Here is a 23025-nt window from a genome sequence, read left to right on the forward strand (position 1 = left end):
AGGTGCACCAGACCTACTGTAGTTCCCTTTATTTACTTGCCTTATTTCCTTTTCTACTTTCCTAGCTTCAAGTTTCAGTGACAGGCCATGTAATGGCTAGATATCATAGGAATGAGGAATAATGGGAGTGGCATCATTGTACATACATAAAAATATTATAATGCATTTTATATGAATATGAATCGTGAATGCTGATTGGCTGATGCAGAGGTATTTGAGACCCTATACCACAGGTATGACATCGCATCACATCTTAATGCTCGAACTGTGTTGGTAAAGGGTTTACAAAAGCAATCAGGCATCTCTGTGGTTGGTGGTAGTCTATGTCTTTCCTCCAAAATGTCTATGCAAGACCAAGTCCTCCTTGACACCACTAAAGAGATTGCCAAACAGGTTCTGGTCTTGTATAACTCTGAGGTGATGAAGGATTGCTTGTTACCTGTTGGAGGGAGTCATTCTGAAGTGTGTTTGTTGGCCTCTGTATTTGTGGATGGCATCAAGGCTGACTTGAAAGGTTTCACTGGTTCCGTTTTGTCATTGGAGTTGTTTGCCAGTGAGCAGAGCCTGAGTTTACTTCTTCACTTGGTCTCGAGGGCCATTCCATCAACAGAAGGTTCTGTGAGACAACCCAGAGTCTTCCAATAATACATATTAAGAAACTCTCTAGTGTGTCTTTCCAGAGAAAAGCTAGAAAGGCAGTCAGTGAAGTCCTGAGATCCCATAACTACTGAAGCTAACACATTTGTAACTGATCTGCAGAGTATCGTTCAGTCTATTCAAGGATCTGACTCTCAAAATCTCAATCTCAAAAGTAAACACACAGCTGCTCGTTTCATGAAAAGGGTCAAATAAAGCTAATGTCTATGACAGCAGTCTGGTATAGCTTATCATTGTTTTTTCTAAACGTTTTGTTTGTTTAGTTTCATCATCCTTTTATTGTACCCAAGTGTTTCAGGCATAAGATGTAATAATGCAATAATTGTATTGAGCGGTAGGTTCCATTAACTGATCGTATTGATTGCTTGGCACGAGGTTGTTTTTTTTACTGGCTCCGGCGATACTGGCTGGCTGAAGTTGCTGCTCTGGGCTGCCTGCCTCCCATTATGTGAAGCTCCACCCCATGGAAGACATCTTCATTGCGAGACATCTCCCTGCAATTTGTTTCTGGTTGGGGCGGAGCAATATACGCATACCAGAATTCTATCCAGACACTTCAAGAACGGTCAAGTCTGGGTTACTAAACGTGGCCCATACTATTGCTGTGTAGTTGTGAATGTCAACTTTCGTTTGCTTCGCAAATATTGTCTTGATGTCATCCGTAGTAACTAAACTGTGAATTGGAGTGTCTGGAACGGTCTGGAACTGTGTCTATAAGTGGGAGGATCATGAGCAGAGAAAACCGCTCATTAATAAAAAAAAAGATTAATCATTATAAATTATTAAAATGAGAAAATATAGTATTGGAAAAAATACACGGAAGTAAAATAAATAGGATACATGAATGTGTATTATTTTTTTGGTTATCCAATATTCTTTGAAGCGTATGGTAAATCACAAGTGAACTACATTTCCCATCAAAGGGTACGTCAGATAGGTCAAGAGACAGCTACTGCTCACCGAGGAGTGGAAGGTAAATTATTTGTTTAACGTATGCTCTTTTAGGTATATCAGTTATGGAAGAAGGGACTGATTGTGCGTAATTTTGTCACGTTGAATTACCCTGCAGAACATGTCGATCGTTCATGAGATGGTCATGTTATGATAGAACACTTCGATGTCTTCCTCAAAATACCTGCTGACAAGCTAGCATCACAATTCACAGATCTTTTGACAGATAGCTAGTTATATAGCTTCAGCTCGCTAAAATAAATTTGTCAAAATTGCTAGAACAAATTAGTTTAATCATATGTTTTTCACTAGTGTGTTATCATTATTTAGTGTCAGAAGCAGAAGTAACGAGGGAAACATTATAGAATACCTTCTCTGTCAGAGAGTGCGATCAACAAGCATTTCAGTTAGTTACAGTACATGCTAGTGTAAGTACAAAACTTGAACATACCATTTATTTCCTTTTGAATATGGTTATGAATTCTGGAGGAATCCTGTCTGGGCCTTGATTCTGCAGCCTTATCTTATGTCCATATCATAGCCATTAGCGTAAGCAACTCCAGGAGGCAGGCTAGGACATTCACTGTGTTACTTCAAGTCCTTATGGAGTAAGCCCGACTAGGACTGAAACCTGCAGCCTTTCAGCTGAAACCGTTTTGATGAGTTTAGTCAGTATGTTATTGGTGACTTTTATAACCTGTAATGGTTGTGGAAAATATGAATAATTCCATTACTTTGTGCACTAAATAACAATGTATATTCCAGATGATACGGGGTAAGCCGGATGATGACGAATACTGGAACAGTTCAAAGTTCAAAGCCTTTACCTTTGATGATGAAGATGATGACTTTACCAGGGTAAATAATTTTATTATTCTGTAATGCAGTACCTTTTACTTGGGCCCAAAACGTGGTATGTAGTGCTGGGCTCTCCAACTCAGCCATTTGGGGTGCAACATTAGTTTTATCATCTGAAAATTATTACATTTAAATGTTAGACATTTTCTTAACCTCTGCTGTAATACACCTGACTCTTTTAATCTCCTGTTCATCGGGGCCTTCATTTGCTTAACCAGGTTTTTTTAACAGGGCTTGAGAAAATATCTACATACCAAATGCTCTGTCAGAGAGTGTGTGTGTGTGTGTGGATATGTGTTTGGATATGTGTTAGTGTGTTTATTTTATATATGTAGGCTAAAATGCATGATTTGGCTGTTGTTTATATTATGTCACAGTTATGATTTGATTTTGTCAAAGATGTTACAAATGTGCGTCTTGATTGAACCAAATTATGCTTTAAATAAGGAAAATAGGTTAAAATCTGTCAGTTTTAGGCTATAATACTGAGAGGAAAAATAGTTTATTGCAGCCCATATATAATATATACCAAATGCATAATTCAACAAAGCATTTTGTGATCTTTGATGCTAAATGGTCGAATATGCAAACCCTGACATAATATGCAAGGGATTATAAATTCTTTATAGAATTCTTCAATCATAGAATCATGGAGGGATTGGCATATCAACATGTAAACATTGCCATTGCCTTAGTGTGTGGCATTTGCAAACTTTGAAACATACTACTAAATATATTCCAAATATTTTCCTAATATATTATACATATTTTCTATATTATACATTTTTTATTCAAATATTTTGAGGTACTGGATTTTTGATTTACATGAGCTGCAAGCCGTAATCATCAATATTGAAACAAAAAAGGATTGAATGTTTCAATTTATGTGTAATGAATCTAGAATATATGAAGGTGTTACTTTTTGATTTGAATTACGGAAGAAAACTTCCATGATATTCACCTTTTTTGAGATGCCCCTGTGCATGTAGTGAACATACATTGTTTTTCTATTTCTACTTTTCTGGGTAGTTAAAGGAATCTAAACGGGCTGTGAACAGTATTCTGGTAGAGGATGAGGATGAAGAAGATGAGGTGGAGAAGGTGAACTGGAGTGGAGAGCCTGTGGGAAGTAAGATTACTGTCTATAATAGGATGCAAAATCTTCACTGTTGACATGAATCATTCTTGGAAATTGTATTTACAATAAACTAACAAAATGCAAAAAAAAATATTAGTGAACTATCCTTTTAAAAGTGTGCAGTCTGTAAGTTCTCTTTCCTATAAAAGAAAGTGACATCCTGACAATAATCTAGTCTTTGCAAGTGCTGCAGTAGCAATCATTGGTGTAAACTGAACAATGAAAATATAAAATATTTTTATAATATTATATATGGTAATATATACAACCGTTCAAAAGATTGGGATCACTTACAAATCCTACTTTACAAAAGAAAATAATTTTAAAATAACATCAAATTGATCAAAAATACAGTGTAGATATTGTTAATGTTTTAAGTGACTATTGTAGCAGGAAACGTCAGATTTTCAATGGAATATCTACATAGGCGTACAGAGGCCCATTATCAGCAACCATCAGTCCTGTGTTCCAATGGCACGTTTTGGGATGAGCTCAGTTAGGACAAGTACATTTGCTAGTCATTTGAATCGCTCTGGGCCTAAATGTTGTAGGTTGTGGTCCTACTAGAGGTGTTCTTGTGTTCCCTCAGGTATCTCCTGGTCAGTCAAGGAGACCGCGTCCAACATTCGGTCCACGGGAGAGGTGCGGGACCTGAGCTTCCCCAAAATTGACACAGCCCCTTCGCTTCCCAAGAATAGTTCTGGCTACTCCTTAAGCTCCTTATTTAAAGGTAAAACCTGTGATAGATTTTGGAGGCCATTGTCTTTGGTTTATTTTGAAATAATGGTTGTTGGTGGATTTTGGGATAACTGATGTTAAACCAAATTCAAACCAAATTGCCTCTTAGAAAACTTAAAACCAAAACTTAAAACCAAAGAGCTCTAAACGTACACCAAAGAGCTCCTTTCTTTGTTTCTCTGTAATTTTACAGGCAAGGCCAAAACTGGGAGCCTCCAGTCCTTCTCTGAGTGTGGGTAATGAGTTGTTACTACATTTGTGTTGCCATAAGTGCGTGAAAGATACCATCTTGTCCAGTGTGTTTATCATACTATCTTTTTATAGCTTTCAGTGAACAATCCCTTCGAAATTATGCCCCAGAACTTCGGAAACCAAAATCGGAATACAAGGTAAGATTGCTTTATCTGTGTATTTCAAAGCACTCTTAAAAGTCGCTCCTCTATCTGAACTAAACAAGCTATTAGCATTACTAATTTTGTATTTCCTACATTGTGTTATTCCTTGGTCCATTAATGCTGATGTCATGTTGTGGCAGGATTACATCAGTGACTGGACCCCTGAAGAGACAGTGAAGAGGATGCAGCAGGGAAAGGTAGGAGCTTACGCTGTATAACAGACACTTATTTGTTGTCTTCAAACTGACTGTCAGTTGTTAGGTGACTGTTATTATGTTAAATTTAAGTGAGTTTATATATAATGGTCTGCTAAATGGCATATATTTCATTATTCTATTGCAGTCTTTAATGAAGCTCCTCCGAGTACTTTGCTTTATGTATTTTGTCTGTGACACAACCCTTAACCGGAGTCATGATCATATTTTCTTGAAGGCCTATTCTCTGGAGAAGTTCCACTTCTTACAGGACAAACTGCTGCTATTGGATGAGGCTGTAAATGCACATGATGGAAACGTCATTACTGCGGTACAGGTTTATTTGACTAGTTTAAGTAAAACAATACATGTTTATGTGTTTGTTTTACTTACTGTTCTGTAATCTCTTTTTGCAGGTTTTAATATTTTTAAAAAAGTCACTAAGTAAAGGTAAGGTTGTCATCTTTGTGATAACATTTTTTTGACCTACTTCTTTCGTGTTTGAGTTCACAGAAATCTACACCAGACTGAAGTCTGCTCCTGCTTTTTTCCAAAGGGATTTTCTTCCTCACACATACAGAAAGAGGCACTATTCTTCTCTTAACTGTTACTTTATATTTTGTTCTGAATATTTATTATTCTCAGGTGCTGGAAAAATGTATACATGCAGTACTGTCTCTTTGGACAGAAGTGTATTCTTAATAGTATACCATATTACTGTTTAGTTAAGGCTTTTTATAGTCATATGGGAGAGTGCCTTGGATTCTTTGAAGTGTGTATGACTTTTCTAGCCCTAACGTTTACCCCGGTTTCTGATGAGCTCCTCTTCTTTCTGCAACTTGTACTATATTATTATTTAGAAAGAAAAACAACTGCCATACCATCTCATGACTTACAATAATAGTCTGCAATGAATGACCATTCACTGTGTTTCTGTACAGAGATTCTCTTTCGGGAGTTGATTGCAAGAGAAATAGCTCTTAGGCATTATATCCACTACCTGAAAGAAATGGGAGAACATAAACATTTGGTGGAATTATTCAAGTGAGTAACAACTCCGTTAAACATCCTTTCAGAAATGACATTGTGTCAATGGATTTGTCTTGTAACCTTGTTAGATGTACCACTTCTGTTCAAGGAGTCTAGAATCTGGGCGGTTTTTCTCAGGCACCAAACAGAACACACTGAAACAGTGACTTGTCCTTAGCGCTCATCCTTTCAAGATTGATTCATTATGAAACGCACCATGTCCTTTGCAAAAGTGTTTTTTTAAATGTTTTCCATTTTGTACCCTTATTATGTTTGCATTTTGATCAGTCTTCTTTCTTATGTCATCAAGGTCCCTGGGCAGAACAGAAGACATGGCGGTATGTACTACCCACAAACGGCCTGTACGTTTTTGGTGGGATGGCTCCCTGAAAACACATTCTAGTGCTGGGCCAGCACAATTGAGTCAATGGGACAGTTAGAGTAACTTTAATGCTCTGCACTCGTTGGTTTTGTTGGTTTTAAATCTCAGTGCACCTTCTCCTGTCTCCATGTTCAGCTGATGCAGTACAGAGACCACCTCAATATCAAAGACGAGAACAGAAGGAGAGACTTCCTGAAGAACTGCCTCAGGTAAAGATCCACACCACACTACATGTCTCAGGGCCATGCTGATTAAGTTGCATTACAAAAGAGGATTTTCATATAAAGTATGATACTACCTGCATGTGTCCCAGAATAAGTTTTTTGTTTTGTTTTCTGTTGCAAAAGGTTTTCCATCGCACGCTGTGATGAACATAACTTATATAAAGCCTCCAAACTTCTCTTATGAACAGACCATTTTTCTTTTGACGTTTTCAGACATTAAATCTTGATTTGTGTATTTAAAAAAATACATGGTTGTACAAGGACCCCACAACAAAACATAAATTTTTGCAAGCCTCCAATTCAGTTCTTGAGAGCTGCATGTAGTTTTCATGCTCCATAGTTACTTCCAGTGGTGATCATTATTACATTTTTTTACTTGTACTGAGCCTGACCAATAATGTGGAATTTAAAGCATATCTTCTGCAATTCTACAATAAGATGAAGATGTTACCAAACATATGTTCTGTAGGTTACCTAATGTATGTATAATGAAATGGTTTTGGAGAACAGTGTTACTGACCTGGCCAACATGGGCATTGTTGCAGTCTTCCCTTCTCACAGGAAGATGCCACTCATGTGTTGGATCACTACACACTCCTGGAGAGGCAGATTATCATTGAGGTGAGAAACCACTGCCATTTAGAAACATACTCAACTAAAGGAGATCAATGGCTGAATATTGCACAAGACACAGTAGTACAGTAATAATGTGGACAATGAATCCAAATTAACATGTTTTTTTTAGTTTTTCTTTAGAAGAATGCTAATTCGTGAAAGCAGGCTTCCAACTGAGACATAACATTAACAATGACAAGATATTTTATTTTATCATTGATATGTAAAATGTTAAAGGCTATGCAGGCTTCAAAGCCAGACACTACACATCTTCCCCTATCTGTTTCTATAGGCAAATGACAAACATGTGGAGAGTAGCAGCCAGGCGGACATCTTTAAGAAATACCCGCGGAAAGCCTCCATCCTCAACATGCCCATCATCACTACTCTCTACTACTCCTGCTTCTACCATTATGGAGAGTCTGAAGTAAGTTTTTGAAGTGGCCTTAAGCTTGGTCCTGGAAGTCCTGGTTTGCCAGACGTGGTCTAGTATATGACATTTAGCCGAAATTTGTATCCGAAGCAACTTATGCATGCGTGCACATATTTTATGTATGGTTGGCCACGGGAATTGAACCCACAATCCTGGTGCTGCAGCTACGCCATATTTTGCATGTTGATAAGTGAATGAGGTGTTGGTCTTCTTATTGCTGGATGGAAACAGGAGCTGGCACACCTCATAGTTCTCAGGGTTCGTGACTACAGTGCTACGGAGACACAATTCGGACTATAATTCTCTGTTCTGGCCACATTAGGAAGACTGAGATTGTGTGAATTGTTTAGGATGTGGTAGGGAACCAATTTGTGGTGTCTGTTATTAATGTAAGAATGAATCTACCATTATATTCATTATACATATTTTATTATCCCTGCAGCCATGTGTTTGTGCCTGTGTGTGGACGTGTTTGTTACCTTGCATGTTTTTCAGTGTGCGTGTGCGCGTGCGCGTGCGCGTGTGTGTTCCTGGGTCTGGGTCTAATCTGGCACAGTGTTGACTCACTAGCAGATTCTCTTCCTCAGGGCACATACAGCAGTCCAGCCAACATACGGAAGACCTTCAGGGTAAGAGAGGGACAAGAAGCTCAGTCTACATGTTAATAATTGCCAGCTGTATTGTTATTCAGGTTAATAGCTGAATATTTGAAGATATTAAATATTATAGGTTCTACATTGAGATAACGATTTCAAATACCTCAATTTGCCGTCAACTGAATTTACAGAAAGAGGTAAAGAAATATCTCTTTCCGGGTTAAACGACATTCAGTTGTTGTATTAACCTCACTGTATTCCTGTTTGTTTCCATACAGATTTCAGATAAACAGTTTCTACTCACCTGTCTGGGTGCAAGGGCAAAGTTGAAAGCCTGGTTTGATGTGGACGCTCTGTTCACTACCAAGAACTGGCTGGGTTACACCAAAAAGAGGTCTCCCATTGGCTTCCATAGAATAGTGGACATCCTTCATAAAAACAACGCACCAGTACAGGTTGGTTGGCCAACTACAGCCGTGCTTCCCCGATCTTAACACCAGGTGGTGCTGTGTTTTTAAAATTACCTGAAACATTCCCATTGTTTCAATATTTTTCCAGATGTATTGGGTGTGGCACATTACATGCCATACAGTGGAACTGAATTGGGCATAATAACTGAAACAAAGCCAGGAAATTGCTTTGTATTTCTGTTTCCCTTCTTAGCTATAGTAGAAACTGTTATTAAACTGTTAAACCACATCACGGTAACTTCTTTCTTTCAATGCTTCGTTGCTGTCTCTCTGTCCTTTCAGGTATTGCAAGAGTATGTGAATTTGGTTGAAGACACTGAGCAGAAGATCAGTTTGGCGCAGAAGTATAAGTGTCACGATGTCATTATCAATGTGAGATATCTGACAGACGCATATTATCACCAAATGCTAATTGCCTCTAACACAGACACCACAACCTTAAACAGTACCCCTAGAGAGATATTCTGACCCTGTATCTGTGGCTAGGAGTAACTTCTGCTAGCGTACATGGTAAACATCACAACAATGGTGTTCATCTTATGCATCTACTACTTGTTTGGGAATAGTTCTGCAGTTTAATACTAAACCAGATTTCCTAGTGCCTAAGGACTTAAACGCTTTTGCAAAGTATTCCAGTTGGTGGCATATCATTGTTGTAATTTTGCCCAATCAGACGTACAGGGACCTGAAGGACCGGCAGCTGTTGATTGGGTACCGGGAGAAGGTGGAAAGAAGCTCACCGGAGTATAGGAAGATCGAAGAACTACTCTGCAACTCGGTAAGACAGAGGGGGGAATTGCAGGTGGCCAGTTTCCAGTACTCCAATCCTTCATTCAAAGCCGGTGTCTACCCACTCCATCACAGCCACAGCATCGTTCCACAAACATTGTGCGCGTGCGTTATCTGGGTATATGTGCAGTTAGGTTTAACGTTCTCCCGTTGCTGATTTTTACTTGGTTGCTTCCGCTTACAATTTGACTCATATGTTTGATAAAGCCAACGTTGTGTGCCAATGAGAATCGGGCAAACGCTGGCTTCCACGGGAAACCGTCCTGAGCTACCCTGTACACTGGAGGGCTATTGTTTCAGGAATAAAACTTTCAGCCAAGCGAAGTCTCAGTAGGCAGTCTGAGTTAGGTGGTACCAGGTCCGGAAGGGAAAAACACTTAGAGCTTGGCTTAGAGGAAAAGGTGTAGCGAGAGCCCTAACGGTACCGAAAATCTGTCCACACGGAAATAACTTGGCAGTCGGCTAAGAATGGGGGCAATAAGAGTGTGAATTCGGCAAAGACAAACATGAATGGACATCTTTTTTCTTTTTTACATGATGCTAATTTAATCTAATATATACACTGATCAGCCATAACATTATGACCACCTGCCTAATATTGTGTAGGTCCCCCTTTTGCCACCAAAACAGCCCTGACCCATCGAGACCTCTGATGGTGTGCTGTGGTATCTGGCACCAAGACGTTAGCAGCAGATCCTTTAAGTCCTGTACGTTGCGAGGTGGGGCCTCCATGGATTCCGACTTGTTTGTCCAGCACATCCCACAGATGCTCGATTGGATTGTGATCTGAGGAATTTGGAGGCCAAGTCAGCACTTTGAGCTCGTTGTTGTGTTCCTCAAACTGAACCTCATTCCTGAACCATTTTTGCTTTGTGGCTGGGCGCATTATACTGCTGAAAGAGGCCAATGCCGTCAGGGAATACCGTTGCCATGAAAGGTTGCACATGGTCTGCAACAATGCTTAGGTAGGTTGTACGTGTCAAAGTAAATCCACATGAATGGCAGGACCCAAGGTTTCCCAGCAGAACATTGCCCAAATCCTCACACTGCCTCCGCCGGCTTGCCTCCTTCCCATAGTGCATCCTGGTGCCATGTGTTCTCCAGGCAAACGATGCACACGCACCCGGCCATCCACGTGATGTAAAACAAAACGTGATCAGACCAGGCCACGATCAAGAAGTGAATGGGAGTCATTTGGTAGCTAGCTCAATTACATGAACAAGAAGTGAATGGGAGTCATTTGGTAGCTAGCTCAATTACATGAACAAGAAGTGAATGGGAGTCATTTGGTAGCTAGCTCAATTACATGAACAAGAAGTGAATGGGAGTCATTTGGTAGCTAGCTCAATTACATGAACAAGAAGTGAATGGGAGTCATTTGGTAGCTAGCTCAATTAAATGGTTTTTGTTTTCTAGTGTATGGAACTGTCAGAACTATTCCTGTGTATAGTACCTGTCAGTAGTTCCTCAAATCACTTCCACTTTGTGCAGTTTAACAGAACTTTATCAAATGAGTTGTTGAAACCGTTTCATACCCCATGTACAGCAGACATTCTTACCAGTTTCGATCAAGTTTCAACCAACCCACTACCTATGTGATTAATTCTCCCATCATGTTTCTCTTAAATCTTTATGAATGCATTATTTGATTCTTACTTTCAAAAATATTCTTACTTAAAATACAAGCAGACTTTCAATGGGTCTGGTGTCAAATGTTTTGGCTCAACATTGAGTAAATCCAGATGAAGGTGTAATTATTTAATCAAGATCTGTGAAACAGTTATAGTGTTTTGTGGAAATCAAAATTCAACAAAAATAATATTGTAATATTATACAGTATGGGTCATATACCTTTTCATGATATCTAACCGCATTGAAAATGTCCCCCATTACTAGTGCAGTCTGTGTAAAGGGCATTCAAAGTCTTTATTATGTTCACTAACACAACCTTTTCTCTTTTCCTGCAGCAAATCCGATGGAAAAACTGATGGAACTGAAGGAAATACCACTAGGTGACTGCTGTAGATGGACATTTAAAATGTGCGACACACGTGAAGCACATGCTTGGCTCAGACAATGCAAGATGGAGTACATTCTCTGTACTTTACATCTAGTCCAAGGCATCAGTCTGCTGGACCAGAGCCATTTTTTTTCAGTCTGACAGCCGAGGATAGAGCAGGTGGCCGTACAAACGAATGAGACAGAACCTTTCCATTTTCTTATCAACATGTTTTGCCTGGCTATGTGACGCTTGCTTGACCTAATATCCAGTTTGCCAAGTCTTCTTCACCAACCCTCTTAGTGATAGAAAAAGGCTAAGCAGCAGTGTACATTGTATTTCTCTGACCTCTCATCAGACACGTTTGTCAGGTATCAACTTTCCTTACGTAATTCATGTTTTTATAAACATGAAAATAAAACTTTAATAACAACTGTTCAGACGCATTTCTGCCCTGTTACTGTGGCGTTTTGTACATTTAGAGCTCATCTATATTTTTCTGGGCTTTTAAATCGGAGCCGAACAACACAGTCCACGCCTGAATGCCACTTCTATACCACAGGTAAACATGATAATTTATGGCATTGACAGTTCGCATCATGTGATAAAAAATTTTGTCATGGGAAACACCTGTCTTCTAGCTGCCCAGTGGTGAGCATCTCAGTTTGATTACAACAACAACAGTGGACGGCTCAAGTAAGAGTTTTTTTTTTTTTTTTTGGAGTGGTGGTTGCTAACCTGACTGTGCACTTGTGTTGTGCTGAGGTACCTGCCCACCTGAGAGTGCTCCTCTTTTGGTCTGTTTTTTACATTGATTTTGGCATGAAGGGTGCAGTGACATGGTAGAATTTGGGGAGGTCCGACCACGAAGCAACGTTCGGGAATTCTGGATATGTTCCAGGGTTTTGATGGCACAAGCAGGGAGCCTAAACAATAGTGAGTTGCATTAGTCTAGACAAGCAATAACACTTGCCTGGATTAGTACCTGCATCACTTTCTGTGTGAGGTGAGGTACTATTGTACAAATGTTCTAGAGCCTTCAAACTCAACTGTGGACTTGAGGGCAGTTCCACTCAGTTTTTTCATTGTAAATCCTTAAAATCAGGAATTTATTTTGGAGGAGGAACAGCTCTGTCTTTTTTAAGTCAAGCTTGAGGTGGTGGGCAGAACTTCCAAGCAGAGATGTCGGCCAGGAACGCAGAAATGTGTGTCAACATGCTACTGTCAGAAGAGGGATAACAGAAAAATAGTTGAATGTTATCTGCATAGCAAAAATAGAAGTCTGTGAAGGTATGTTAGTGTCTGATCTCTTGGTAAAGCCTTAGAAAATAAGAGGGCCTAGCCTAGAGCATGAGGAATTGGAACCTCACTGGCCTATTCCACACGATGACCTGGTTAGAATCACGTGATCCCAACATCAATTAACTTTTCAAAGGGGATCAGCCAATTAATTATATTCAAATTTGCATGCATACTGACACCGACGTTACCGACGTCAGAAACAGATTGGACTTGTCTCCATCTCTATGAATGAGCCACATGCATACATATTTAATTAAAATTATGGATTTATTGTTTTTCAGCAGCCACATATTTACAAAATTCTATTATCCTAAGAGAAAGATTGTTAAGCCTGTACTGAAAAATAAAACGTGTGCTTTTGTCTTTTTCTTGTTTTTCTTTATGTATTATTTATGAGGAGTTAGCTAGTTCAAGAAATAAATAAATTATTGTCTGTCACCAGTATTCTAACCACGTGGTACTTCAAAATGCAAGTGAAGATACAGCCTCCCAGACGCTCAAACAGCACTATAACATTATGCCTATGTAAGTGACACGACGAAGGTGGAATAAGCATGCTGTCTCTCAAGCATCAATGAATGGGATTGTGCGGACATCAAGAGCCAACAGGTCTGCAATAAAACGGTGAGTTTATCTGGTGATCGGATGATAATAATAATTTCAATAATTGATTTAACAATACCGTTAGTCCAGGTAATCGCTGACAGTAGTGACAGACGCTCACCAGACGCGCACCCCTGTACTAGAGCTAAAGCGTTTTGAGCTCGTTCTGAGTAGTGTTCTGTTGGATGAAACGTCGCCCTCGATTCAGTAATAGTCCACGGTATACCATACAGATTTACCATGCAAAAACTATAGGAAGGATGTGGTTTTTTGTTTGCATGGCTGGGGAATTTATTAAGTCATGTACAGGTTACTTATCACGAAACCCAGTAACTCCTGCTACGCCTATGGGTGGGTGGGGTTAACAAGAACTCAACAAAAGCAGTTTGTTCTATTTTGTCTTATATTTGGAAATGTTAACACTACATGGATTTAATGAAATTTAAATGAAATTGTGATTTCACTAGTGAGTAGAATTTAATTTTACTATTAAAAATTAATTGTGATTACAGATTGCAGACAGATTAATTATTAAATTTCCTTTCAAATAAGTGTAACTTTTCCGCTTGCCACCCTGTGGCAAATATATATTTTTTGTATGAATATTTAATGATAGTAATCATACGCTTTGTTGAAATTGTCTGGGAATGCCTTGATTTCTTTTGTTACAAAATCATAGTGCCATCTACAATAGTGAAACTGCTATTGTAGGACCTTGCAGTCTATGTTGTTAAAAAATAGATTACAATATTTGACATCTAACTACATGTCAGTTGACTAATGTGACGCTTCTGAAATGATGCCCAGCCAGTTCTCAACTTTATGCTCAGAATATTGTGTGCAATACGGAACGCAGGACTACTGAGACTAGACTAAAGATAATATCTGCCTAGACAACCCAGTTACTGCACGACGTGCGCTTGAGTTGAAAGATGCGCGGAGTGGTGGGAGTTACTTCCACTAATGGCAGGCGACACACTGAGTAATGGTTTCTTTCGCTCCTAAAGTCATCGTGTCTGACCTAACCATAAATATGTGTCTGGAAACAAGGCATGTAACACAATGAAGACAAAGCTTTACAGCGAGGCTAGTAGCGCTCTTTCTTTCAATATTGATCTAGTCTAGTCGGGTGATGTATTGCCCTTCAGTGCACAAGCTCTGTTTTCTGTCTCTAATGGGTATACCCTATATGCACTAACTGAACCAGTGTGCTTGCCCATTCAGTATGATCAACCGCCTGGGCTATCACCTCTTAACTTGATGGTACATTCCATGTAAAATACATGTGTTGTACTATATGTTTTAATTATTTAAATGTACATTTGTTTGATATCAGCTTCTTGCAAACAGCAGCTCCCTGATTCTAGTGTTCCCATTGCTGTTGTTGTCCATTCATCATGAATAGCCCTTTCAGCGTGAATGTAACTGGAACATTAAAAAGCTATAACTTGTGCATCCATCTTGAATTACATTGTGCTCTACAATGTTACTCAGATATACAGTATATTTTTGGTCAAGTAAACACATTTTCTTCACTCCAAGTAGAGTCTTTGGCTCTACTTGGAGTGAAGTCTGATTAACTTCTTTAAATGCAACCCTCGACAAGAGATACCTGAACTGCTTATCCCAAATTGGCCAATACACTGTAAAAATTGTCCTTATTCACCATGTTCTCATTCATTGATTAATTGCAAAATATGTTGCAATCCCAGTAGCTTATATGGCTACATATTATTATACAAAATGTTCATGTGTTGTCAGTGTTAAGTGGTGTGCTTGTTGTCCATCTTAAGTATTTCTCCCTCTCTTCTCTGAGGAAGTGATGAATTTTTCAGGAGATGTCTCGTTCAGCTTGGGGGGCTTGAGTAATGGGTTGATGAGAGAGGGGCAGAGTTTGTGGGGGTGGGTGAGCTGAGTGGTTGTTTGGTTGGTTATAGTAGTGTGTATAGTGCTGGTTATAGTAGTGTCTATAGTACTGGTTATAGTAGTGTGTATAGTGCTGGTTATTGTAGTACGTATAGTGCTGGTTATAGTAGTGTGTATAGTACTGGTTATAGTAGTGTGTATAGTACTGGTTATAGTAGTGTGTATAGTGCTGGTTATAGTAGTGTCTATAGTACTGGTTATAGTAGTGTGTATAGTGCTGGTTATAGTTGTGTATATAGTGCTGGTAATAGTAGTGTGTATAGTGCTGGTTATAGTAGTGTGTATAGTGCGGGTTATAGTAGTGTGTATAGTGCGGGTTATAGTAGTGTGTATAGTACTGGTTATAGTAGTGTGTATAGTGCTGGTTATAGTAGTGTGTATAGTGTGGGTTATAGTAGTGTGAATAGTGCTGGTTATAGTAGTGTGTATAGTGCTGGTAATAGTAGTGTGTATAGTGCTGGTAATAGTAGTGTGTATAGTGCAGGTTATAGTAGTGTGTATAGTGCTGGTAATAGTAGTGTGTATAGTGCGGGTTATAGTAGTGTGTATAGTGCTGGTTATAGCAGTCTAGGCTTCTGCCTCCAGAATAAATACACCTTGGCAGGATGAGTTTGAATCAGGACGACTGCTTCTTCAGCAAACAATCTAACATTCTGTCACTTTCCTATCGGATTAATCATGAAGTGTCTAAATGTATACATTTAAGAGATATAATTAATTAACAAAACGCTGGACGTAGATTGTGTTATGATTAGGGCAATGTTCTTTACATGGTTAGATATTTGTGTTGGTCTTTTATCTCAGGAACTGTTACCACTGAGCAATAAAGTGTTAAAGAATAGAGAGCAGGGTCACAATTAGGGTCAATTTCCCCTTCTGAAAATATATGTCTCCAGAAATACAGTTTATGCCACAGTGGAAAGGTCCCTAACTTGGTGGAGAAGTCAAATGAGGAAATCTACAGGGGCAGTTCCGTCCACACATTGTGTTACTAGCCCAGGGTTGTGTTCATGCAGAAAAATTTTGGCAGCTAAAACCTAAAACTTTTGTCCAAGAAGTCTTTCTGTTTTACACCTTTTTATGCCAAGCCTAAAAAATCTCAGATTTGTATCCAAAGATTACTTTTAAGGTACTGTACTGAAACTCCAGGGAAGGGGAGAAAGAATAGCAGACTAACCTTGATAATCATAAAGGTTAACGATTCAATGAATTCCTCAACAGGAAAGAAAAGTTTCAGTTAAGTTATACCAACAAAGACATGCCTCTTAGCAGTTGTCGCTGCAGACAGTCACAACTCGCAGGTCATCTATGTGTGACCCAGTATGCATATGACTCAGCTTCCATATGCTTTAAATAAATCCATAATACTTATTTTTGTTGGCCTTCCAGGGGTGTTGTATTGGGCAGCCTGTGTTAATACAGAGAGTTATGAGTCATTTGTGTGGGTGTAAGGCCGAGCCTTTGATATTACTACACTACACACTAGTGATTGCAGTCATAGCCTACAAGAAAGAATTGGTGTGGCTTTCATATGCAGTGGCTCTAAAAGATATTAACCCCCCTTGGACCTTTTCACCACAGTTTTTGCCACTGATCAACAGAAAAAGTAAAACAAATTCATCTACACACTGTTCCAAATGAATTACAAAAACCAAACACAAAATAAGTGATTGTTTAAGTGATAAGTTCAAGTTCTGTTAAGTTAGATGGGGACCTGGTGTTCCACATATTTTCCACATATTATCTATTGGATTTAGGTGCAGTCTTTGACTGAGCCTCTCCAGAACATTAACATTTTTATTTTTTAAACTCCAGTGTGGTTTTGGCTGAATGTTTGTGGTGATTGTTCTGCCGGAAGACGACTGTTCTTCAAGTCACAAGTCTCTTGCAGACTTCATCAGGTTTTCTTCCTGGATATCTCTGCACTTTGCTGTGTTAATTTTTCCCTTTAGCTTCCCAAACTTTCCAGACTGTACTGACGCACAGTAGCATCCCCATAGATTTATGCTGTTACCACCATGCTTCACAGTGTTCTCTGAGTGATGTGCTTCAGCCAAACATAGCACTTAGTGGGGAGGCCAAAAAGCTCTATTTTGGTTTCATCAGGCCACAGAACACATTCCCAGTTGTGCCATATTCTCTCAATTTCTTAAGAATGGACTTAAGAATGAACTGTGCTCTGGGGGGGATATTCAATGCTTTGGAAATGTTCTTATATCCTATCACTTATTTTGGATTCGTTTTGAATGTTCCTTTGTCTTCGTGATGTAGTTTTTCTTAAGAATTGTATAAACCAACTGTGGGACTCCATTTAACTGATTTCTTGACTTCTAAAGACAACTGGTTGCACAAACAGCTCAGGTGTGTGATAGCAAAGGGGGTGAATATTTATGCAATCAATTATTTTCTGCTTTTTCACTCTGACATTATGGACTTTTGTGTTGATTAATAAAAAATTTCTGATTTTAAGGTGCTGTTCTTTGTATGCGGTCGCCAAACGTGACAATGGTTTGCGTGGCCAAAAAGCAAAAATCTTGTCTCATGTACTATCCATATTATATTAATGTTTTAGCTCACTATTTTGGGGTGGCAATATATTTGGTGTGGCTGCAGAAAGTATTCAAACCCATTCACTTTCTACACATTTTTCAGCCGGGGAACCCGTGTGGCTATAGGCTCAGCGATGCATTAGCTGAAGTTGGCATTTCACCAACCACAGTTTCAAGATTTTCTAATCTACTATGGAGGTCTATTTAAGTTAGTCAGTGTACTCACTCAGTCTGCTGATCATTGAAGCATGCGGTTGCTACAGCCATCCCCCACCATCACCACCTGATTGGTTTTGGGTTTCCTTCTGTGGGGTGTTGGTATTGTGTACCTTGTTCATTGTCTATGGGAGTTGATAATAATTTTTCATTGTAAATGTTATTGGTGTTAGTATTGCATACAGAAACGGAGCCTAATGCCAAGACATCTTATGTAAAATATACATAAACTGCTCAAAAGAATTAAGGAAACACTAACATCACACATCGGGTCTCTGTGTAATTCGTTGAGAACAAAATGACATAACATAATGACATAATGCAAAACTAGAAAACAATCAGTCAGGACGGATAAGGAGAGAGCAATTGTCTGTGGCCACCACCTGTAAAACCATTCCCTTTTTGGGGATTGTCTTGATGTTGCCTCTCCAGTGCACCTGTTGTCACTTTCATTTGCATCAAACCAGGTGACATTGATTCACAATCATTTATGCTTCCTAACTGGAAGGATTTATACCTCTGAAGTTTAATTGACTTGGTTTTATACTGTGATGATTACGTGTTCCATTATTTCTTTTGAGCAGTGTGTATATTTAATTATAAATCACCTCCATTACACAACAAAATGTGGATAAAGTGAAGGGGTCTGAATACTTTCTAGAGGCACAGTATACATTGTACACTCACCTAAAGGATTATTAGAAACACCTGTTCAATTTCTCATTAATGAAATTATCTAATCAACCAATCACATGGTAGTTGCTTCAATGCATTTAGGGGTGTGGTCCTGGTCATGACAATCTCCTGAACTCCAAACTGAATGTCAGAATGGGAAAGAAAGGTGATTTAAGCAATTTTGAGCGTGGCATGGTTGTTGGTGCCAGATGGGCCGGTCTGAGTATTTCACAATCTGCTCAGTTACTGGGATTTTCACGCACAACCATTTGTAGGGAAATGAATTACAAAGAATGGTGTGAAAAGGGAAAAACATCCAGTATGCGGCAGTCCTGTGGGCGAAAATGCCTTGTTGATGCTAGAGGTCAGAGGAGAATGGGCCGACTGATTCAAGCTGATAGAAGAGCAACTTTGACTGAAATAACCACTTGTTACAACCGAGGTATGCAGCAAAGCATTTGTGAAGCCACAACACACACAATCTTGAGGTGGATGGGCTACAACAGCAGAAGACCCCACCGGGTACCACACATCTCCACTACAAATAGGAAAAAGAGGCTACAATTTGCACGAGCTCACCAAAATTGGACAGTTGAAGACTGGAAGAATGTTGCCTGGTCTGATGAGTCTCGATTTCTGTTGAGACATTCAGATGGTAGAGTCAGAATTTGGTGTAAACAGAATGAGAACATGGATCCATCATGCCTTGTTACCACTGTGCAGGCTGGTGGTGGTGGTGTAATGGTGTGGGGGATGTTTTCTTGTCACACTTTAGGCCCCTTAGTGCCAATTGGGCATCGTTTAAATGCCACGGCCTACCTGAGCATTGTTTCTGACCATGTCCATCCCTTTATGACCACCATGTACCCATCCTCTGATGGCTACTTCCAGCAGGATAATGCACCATGTCACAAAGCTCGAATCATTTCAAATTGGTTTCTTGAACATGACAATGAGTTCACTGTACTGAAATGGCCCCCACAGTCACCAGATCTCAACCCAATAGAGCATCTTTGGGATGTGGTGGAACGGGAGCTTCGTGCCCTGGATGTGCATCCCACAAATCTCCATCAACTGCAAGATGCTATCCTATCAATATGGGCCAACATTTCTAAAGAATGCTTTCAGCACCTTGTTGAATCAATGCCATGTAGAATTAAGGCAGTTCTGAAGGCGAAAGGGGGTCAAACACAGTATTAGTATGGTGTTCCTAATAATCCTTTAGGTGTGTGTGTATGAGTATGTATATGTTTACAGTACATTATTTCATTCTAGGCATGGAGACATCAATGCCTAAGCCATATTATTATAGTCCAGCTCTTTACTCATTTCCATAAAAAGATGAGTCAGTATGTGTTCTCAAACAGCAAAATGGTTTGCGTGGCTGTGTCCAGCTCCCATACCCTTTCCCAACCATTGCAGAGGTAACGTCAGTAGACCAGAAAGCCATCTTAGGCCATCATCAAACATGATTCAAGAGATATCCGGCCAATATTAATGACACGAAACATCTGCCTAAAAATGCTCTGCAAATTACATGATTTAGAGGTAACGTCTTTCCCTCTCCCTCCATTTCCCAGATACCATGCATGAGCCGACCACGATTCAGACCAGCCTGGCGGCCACCAACTTGACCACTGGATCAACACCTGAACCGTCCTGTGTCCTGAACTATGAAAACGACCGTGTGCCCTTAGTGGTGCTTTACAGTGTGGTGCTGGTTATCGGGGTGCCCGCAAATATTGTTACAGTCTACCTGACCTTTTTACAGGTGCTTCGCAAGAACGTCCTGGGCATCTACCTGCTAAGCCTGTCCATGTGCGACCTCATGTACCTCTGCACTCTGCCCATGTGGGCCGACTATGTGAACACAGCCCACAGGTGGCGCTGGAGCCCCATGGCCTGCAAGGTGACGGGCTACTTTTTCTTCAACAACATGTACATCAGTATTCTCCTGTTGTGCTGCATCTCCAGCGACCGATACGTGGCCGTGGTCTACGCCTTGGAGTCGCGCGGCGTTCGACGGCAGAAGCTGGCGGTCGGGGTTACCTTGACCATCGTGTTGGTGGTGTTTTTGGGCCACACGCCGGTTTTTACCATGCCGGAGGGCGACGTGCAAGAGGGCCGTTGCTTCGAGCCGGGCCAGAGCACACCCACTGTGACGGGTTTCAACTATGCCCGCTTTCTCATCGGCTTCTTTGTACCGCTGGTCATACTGGTAGTTACAAATCGTGGCATCCTGGTCAATGTGCAGGCCAGCACTGGGCTCCGTCCGTGTCAGAAGAAGCGGGTCCGCTACTTGGCGTACGGCGTTGTTTTCCTCTTCCTGGGGTGCTTCGCACCATACCACTTGATACTTCTGGTACGTGCGGTCACCTTCCACATCCCAAAACTGCAGAAGACCTGTCACTTTGAGCAAAGCATTTACACCCCTTACACAATCTCCCTTGGCCTGTCCACGTTCAACAGTGCCATTAACCCCATCCTCTACGTGCTCTCCAGTGACAACATCCGCAAGGAACTGCGTCGCGCCTTTACAAGAATCCGGTGGTTGACAACTCTCCAGCCACGTTCCACTGACAGCAGCCAGCACAGGATGCACAACTCCAAGAATTCCTCAGAGGTGGTTGTCGCCGCACGAGAGGTGGAGAAGCAGGTCTGTTAATGGAAGAGGAGGGGCGGGGTTTTGACGTACATTATGTATGCTAAACCTAGGAGAGTTGGAGGGATATGCAGATCTGACTGCTGAAGTAAACCAGTGATAGAGACCTTGCAGGTCCTATGGAAAAATGAACTGCCTCATCATTGAGCCAGGTGGAAACACAAACATAGCAAGAGCCAGAAACTGACAGAGGAACTGAGATTAGTCAAATCCATCTTCAGCCATGCATTAAGATCCTTGTGGCCTCGTGTTCCTTTTGTAGGTTTGTCAATATTTTGTGTGTTGCCAAATTCAGCATTTGTGGAAGTTAACAGGTCTGCTGCTACTGTAGGAGTTAACTAATTTTTATGAAGATTTTCCATGAAAGAAAAGTATTTGTTAAAGAAATTGCGTATAAGCTAATCCTGTCCTAAAACTTTTTAAAATTCCTGTAAAAAAGATTTTGAATGAAGATTAAGGACCTGTAACTTCCTTGTTGAGGAGATTGCCGAGGGAATCAAGGAAACCTGACAAACACGAAATTCAACAAAATAAAATGATTAATATAAAAAATATTGTAAAATAATCGCTGCCTCCCTGCCTCATAATAATGTGCTGGTTGACAAACTATACTTTAATTGCGGGATGAAGCTTGCTGATGGTATTGGACTTAAAATGCATAATATCTGCTTAAATGATTAAATAAATGATTAAATAAACTACTGATCTTAGTGAAAGGACATTTTGTGAAATAATTACACAAATAGATAGATTTTAGAGTAGATGCATAGAGCACACGCATGTTCATACACTGTAATATTTTATTTTGAAAACAACAAAAAGTGTTTTGTAACATAAAATTGTATATAAGTGAAGATATAATCTTCATATAACCTTTTTATGTAAGGTCGATTTTTTGTATTTTTTATTGCACCTCTTGAATATTATTTATACTATTTGTACATGTTTAAATAAACATTTGAATAAAACATTTCCTTTTCAGTGTTATTATTGAAGTGGATGTCTGTCAAAAGAAGAGGCACCAGTACTGACTCAACTGACAAAAAGAGAATACATTCCAAGTAAAACTGTCAGATTTTTTTGGTTCCCACACAGCATATGTGGTTTTAGTGTGAAGTGGAAAAAACTGACAAATCTGAACAGAGAAATGTTTAAAGAGCTGTTTCAACAAGAAGAATATCCGGTGAGCTTGTGGTTTAGAATGAACACTCACTTCTGTTTTTAGCTTTAAAAAACATGCATCTAGCTGTTCCTAGGTCATCCTTTTGGTTGTTGAATTTAGGTATAACGTGTTCATGAGATTAACTGTTGTTATTGAGACAGGAGAGATAGGGGCAATAAACTTGGAGTAATTACTATTGAATTAATTGTGACTGACAGTATGTGTCTCACTGTTGCTGGTGGTTGCAATTATATATCGATAAACCATTAAAAATTACTTTCACATCAATCAATAGTTTTGACACCGATATGCAGCATTAATAGGGTCAGGAAAGGTTTGAGAGAGCAGACCGCAGAATTCTGTATCCTCCCACAGGATGCAGATGCCAAATGATACTCACACAATAAGGCACAAAAGGTTGTCTAATGTATGAATCACACTTTGAAAAGATTAGGTCACAAG

At 39.8% G+C, this 23025-nt stretch overlaps 2 protein-coding genes and 1 long non-coding RNA gene across 5 annotated transcripts; 2 read left to right on the forward strand and 1 right to left on the reverse strand.

Annotated features, from left to right (window-relative positions):
* The first annotated feature begins 1445 nt into the window (after positions 1-1445).
* Positions 1446-13133, forward strand: vipas39 (VPS33B interacting protein, apical-basolateral polarity regulator, spe-39 homolog). Of its 2 annotated transcripts, none has more exons than XM_010882469.5 (19): positions 1446-1630; positions 2374-2466; positions 3496-3595; positions 4194-4334; positions 4536-4574; positions 4667-4731; positions 4878-4934; positions 5170-5262; positions 5348-5381; positions 5873-5975; positions 6271-6298; positions 6478-6551; positions 7112-7187; positions 7474-7608; positions 8202-8243; positions 8489-8665; positions 8963-9052; positions 9354-9458; positions 11437-13133. In XM_010882469.5, the coding sequence occupies exons 2-19, from the start codon at positions 2374-2376 to the stop codon at positions 11455-11457; spliced, it is 1473 nt and encodes a 490-aa protein (XP_010880771.1). In that variant the 5' UTR covers positions 1446-1630; the 3' UTR covers positions 11458-13133. The 2 variants fall into 2 exon arrangements, with proteins under 2 accessions (XP_010880771.1, XP_019911949.1); XM_020056390.3 differs by lacking the exon at positions 1446-1630 and adding an exon at positions 1861-2036.
* LOC105017676 lies at positions 3507-7164 on the reverse strand. Its single transcript, XR_004574734.1, has 3 exons — positions 7087-7164; positions 5828-5931; positions 3507-3586 (listed from the first exon to the last, which is right to left on the reverse strand). It is a non-coding gene; the product is annotated as an uncharacterized LOC105017676 (long non-coding RNA).
* A 101-nt stretch (positions 13134-13234) lies between the features above and the next one.
* gpr132b (G protein-coupled receptor 132b) lies at positions 13235-22302 on the forward strand. Of its 2 annotated transcripts, none has more exons than XM_010882470.4 (2): positions 13235-13394; positions 20320-22302. In XM_010882470.4, exon 2 carries the CDS (start codon positions 20325-20327, stop codon positions 21402-21404), a length of 1080 nt encoding a protein of 359 aa, XP_010880772.1. In that variant the 5' UTR covers positions 13235-13394; positions 20320-20324; the 3' UTR covers positions 21405-22302. The 2 variants fall into 2 exon arrangements, with proteins under 2 accessions (XP_010880772.1, XP_010880773.1); XM_010882471.4 differs by lacking the exon at positions 13235-13394 and adding an exon at positions 13410-13839.
* The last annotated feature ends 723 nt before the right edge of the window (positions 22303-23025 follow it).

This window comes from Esox lucius, chromosome 18 (genome assembly GCF_011004845.1).
Source record: "Esox lucius isolate fEsoLuc1 chromosome 18, fEsoLuc1.pri, whole genome shotgun sequence".
Classification (NCBI taxonomy): Eukaryota; Metazoa; Chordata; class Actinopteri; order Esociformes; family Esocidae; genus Esox; species Esox lucius.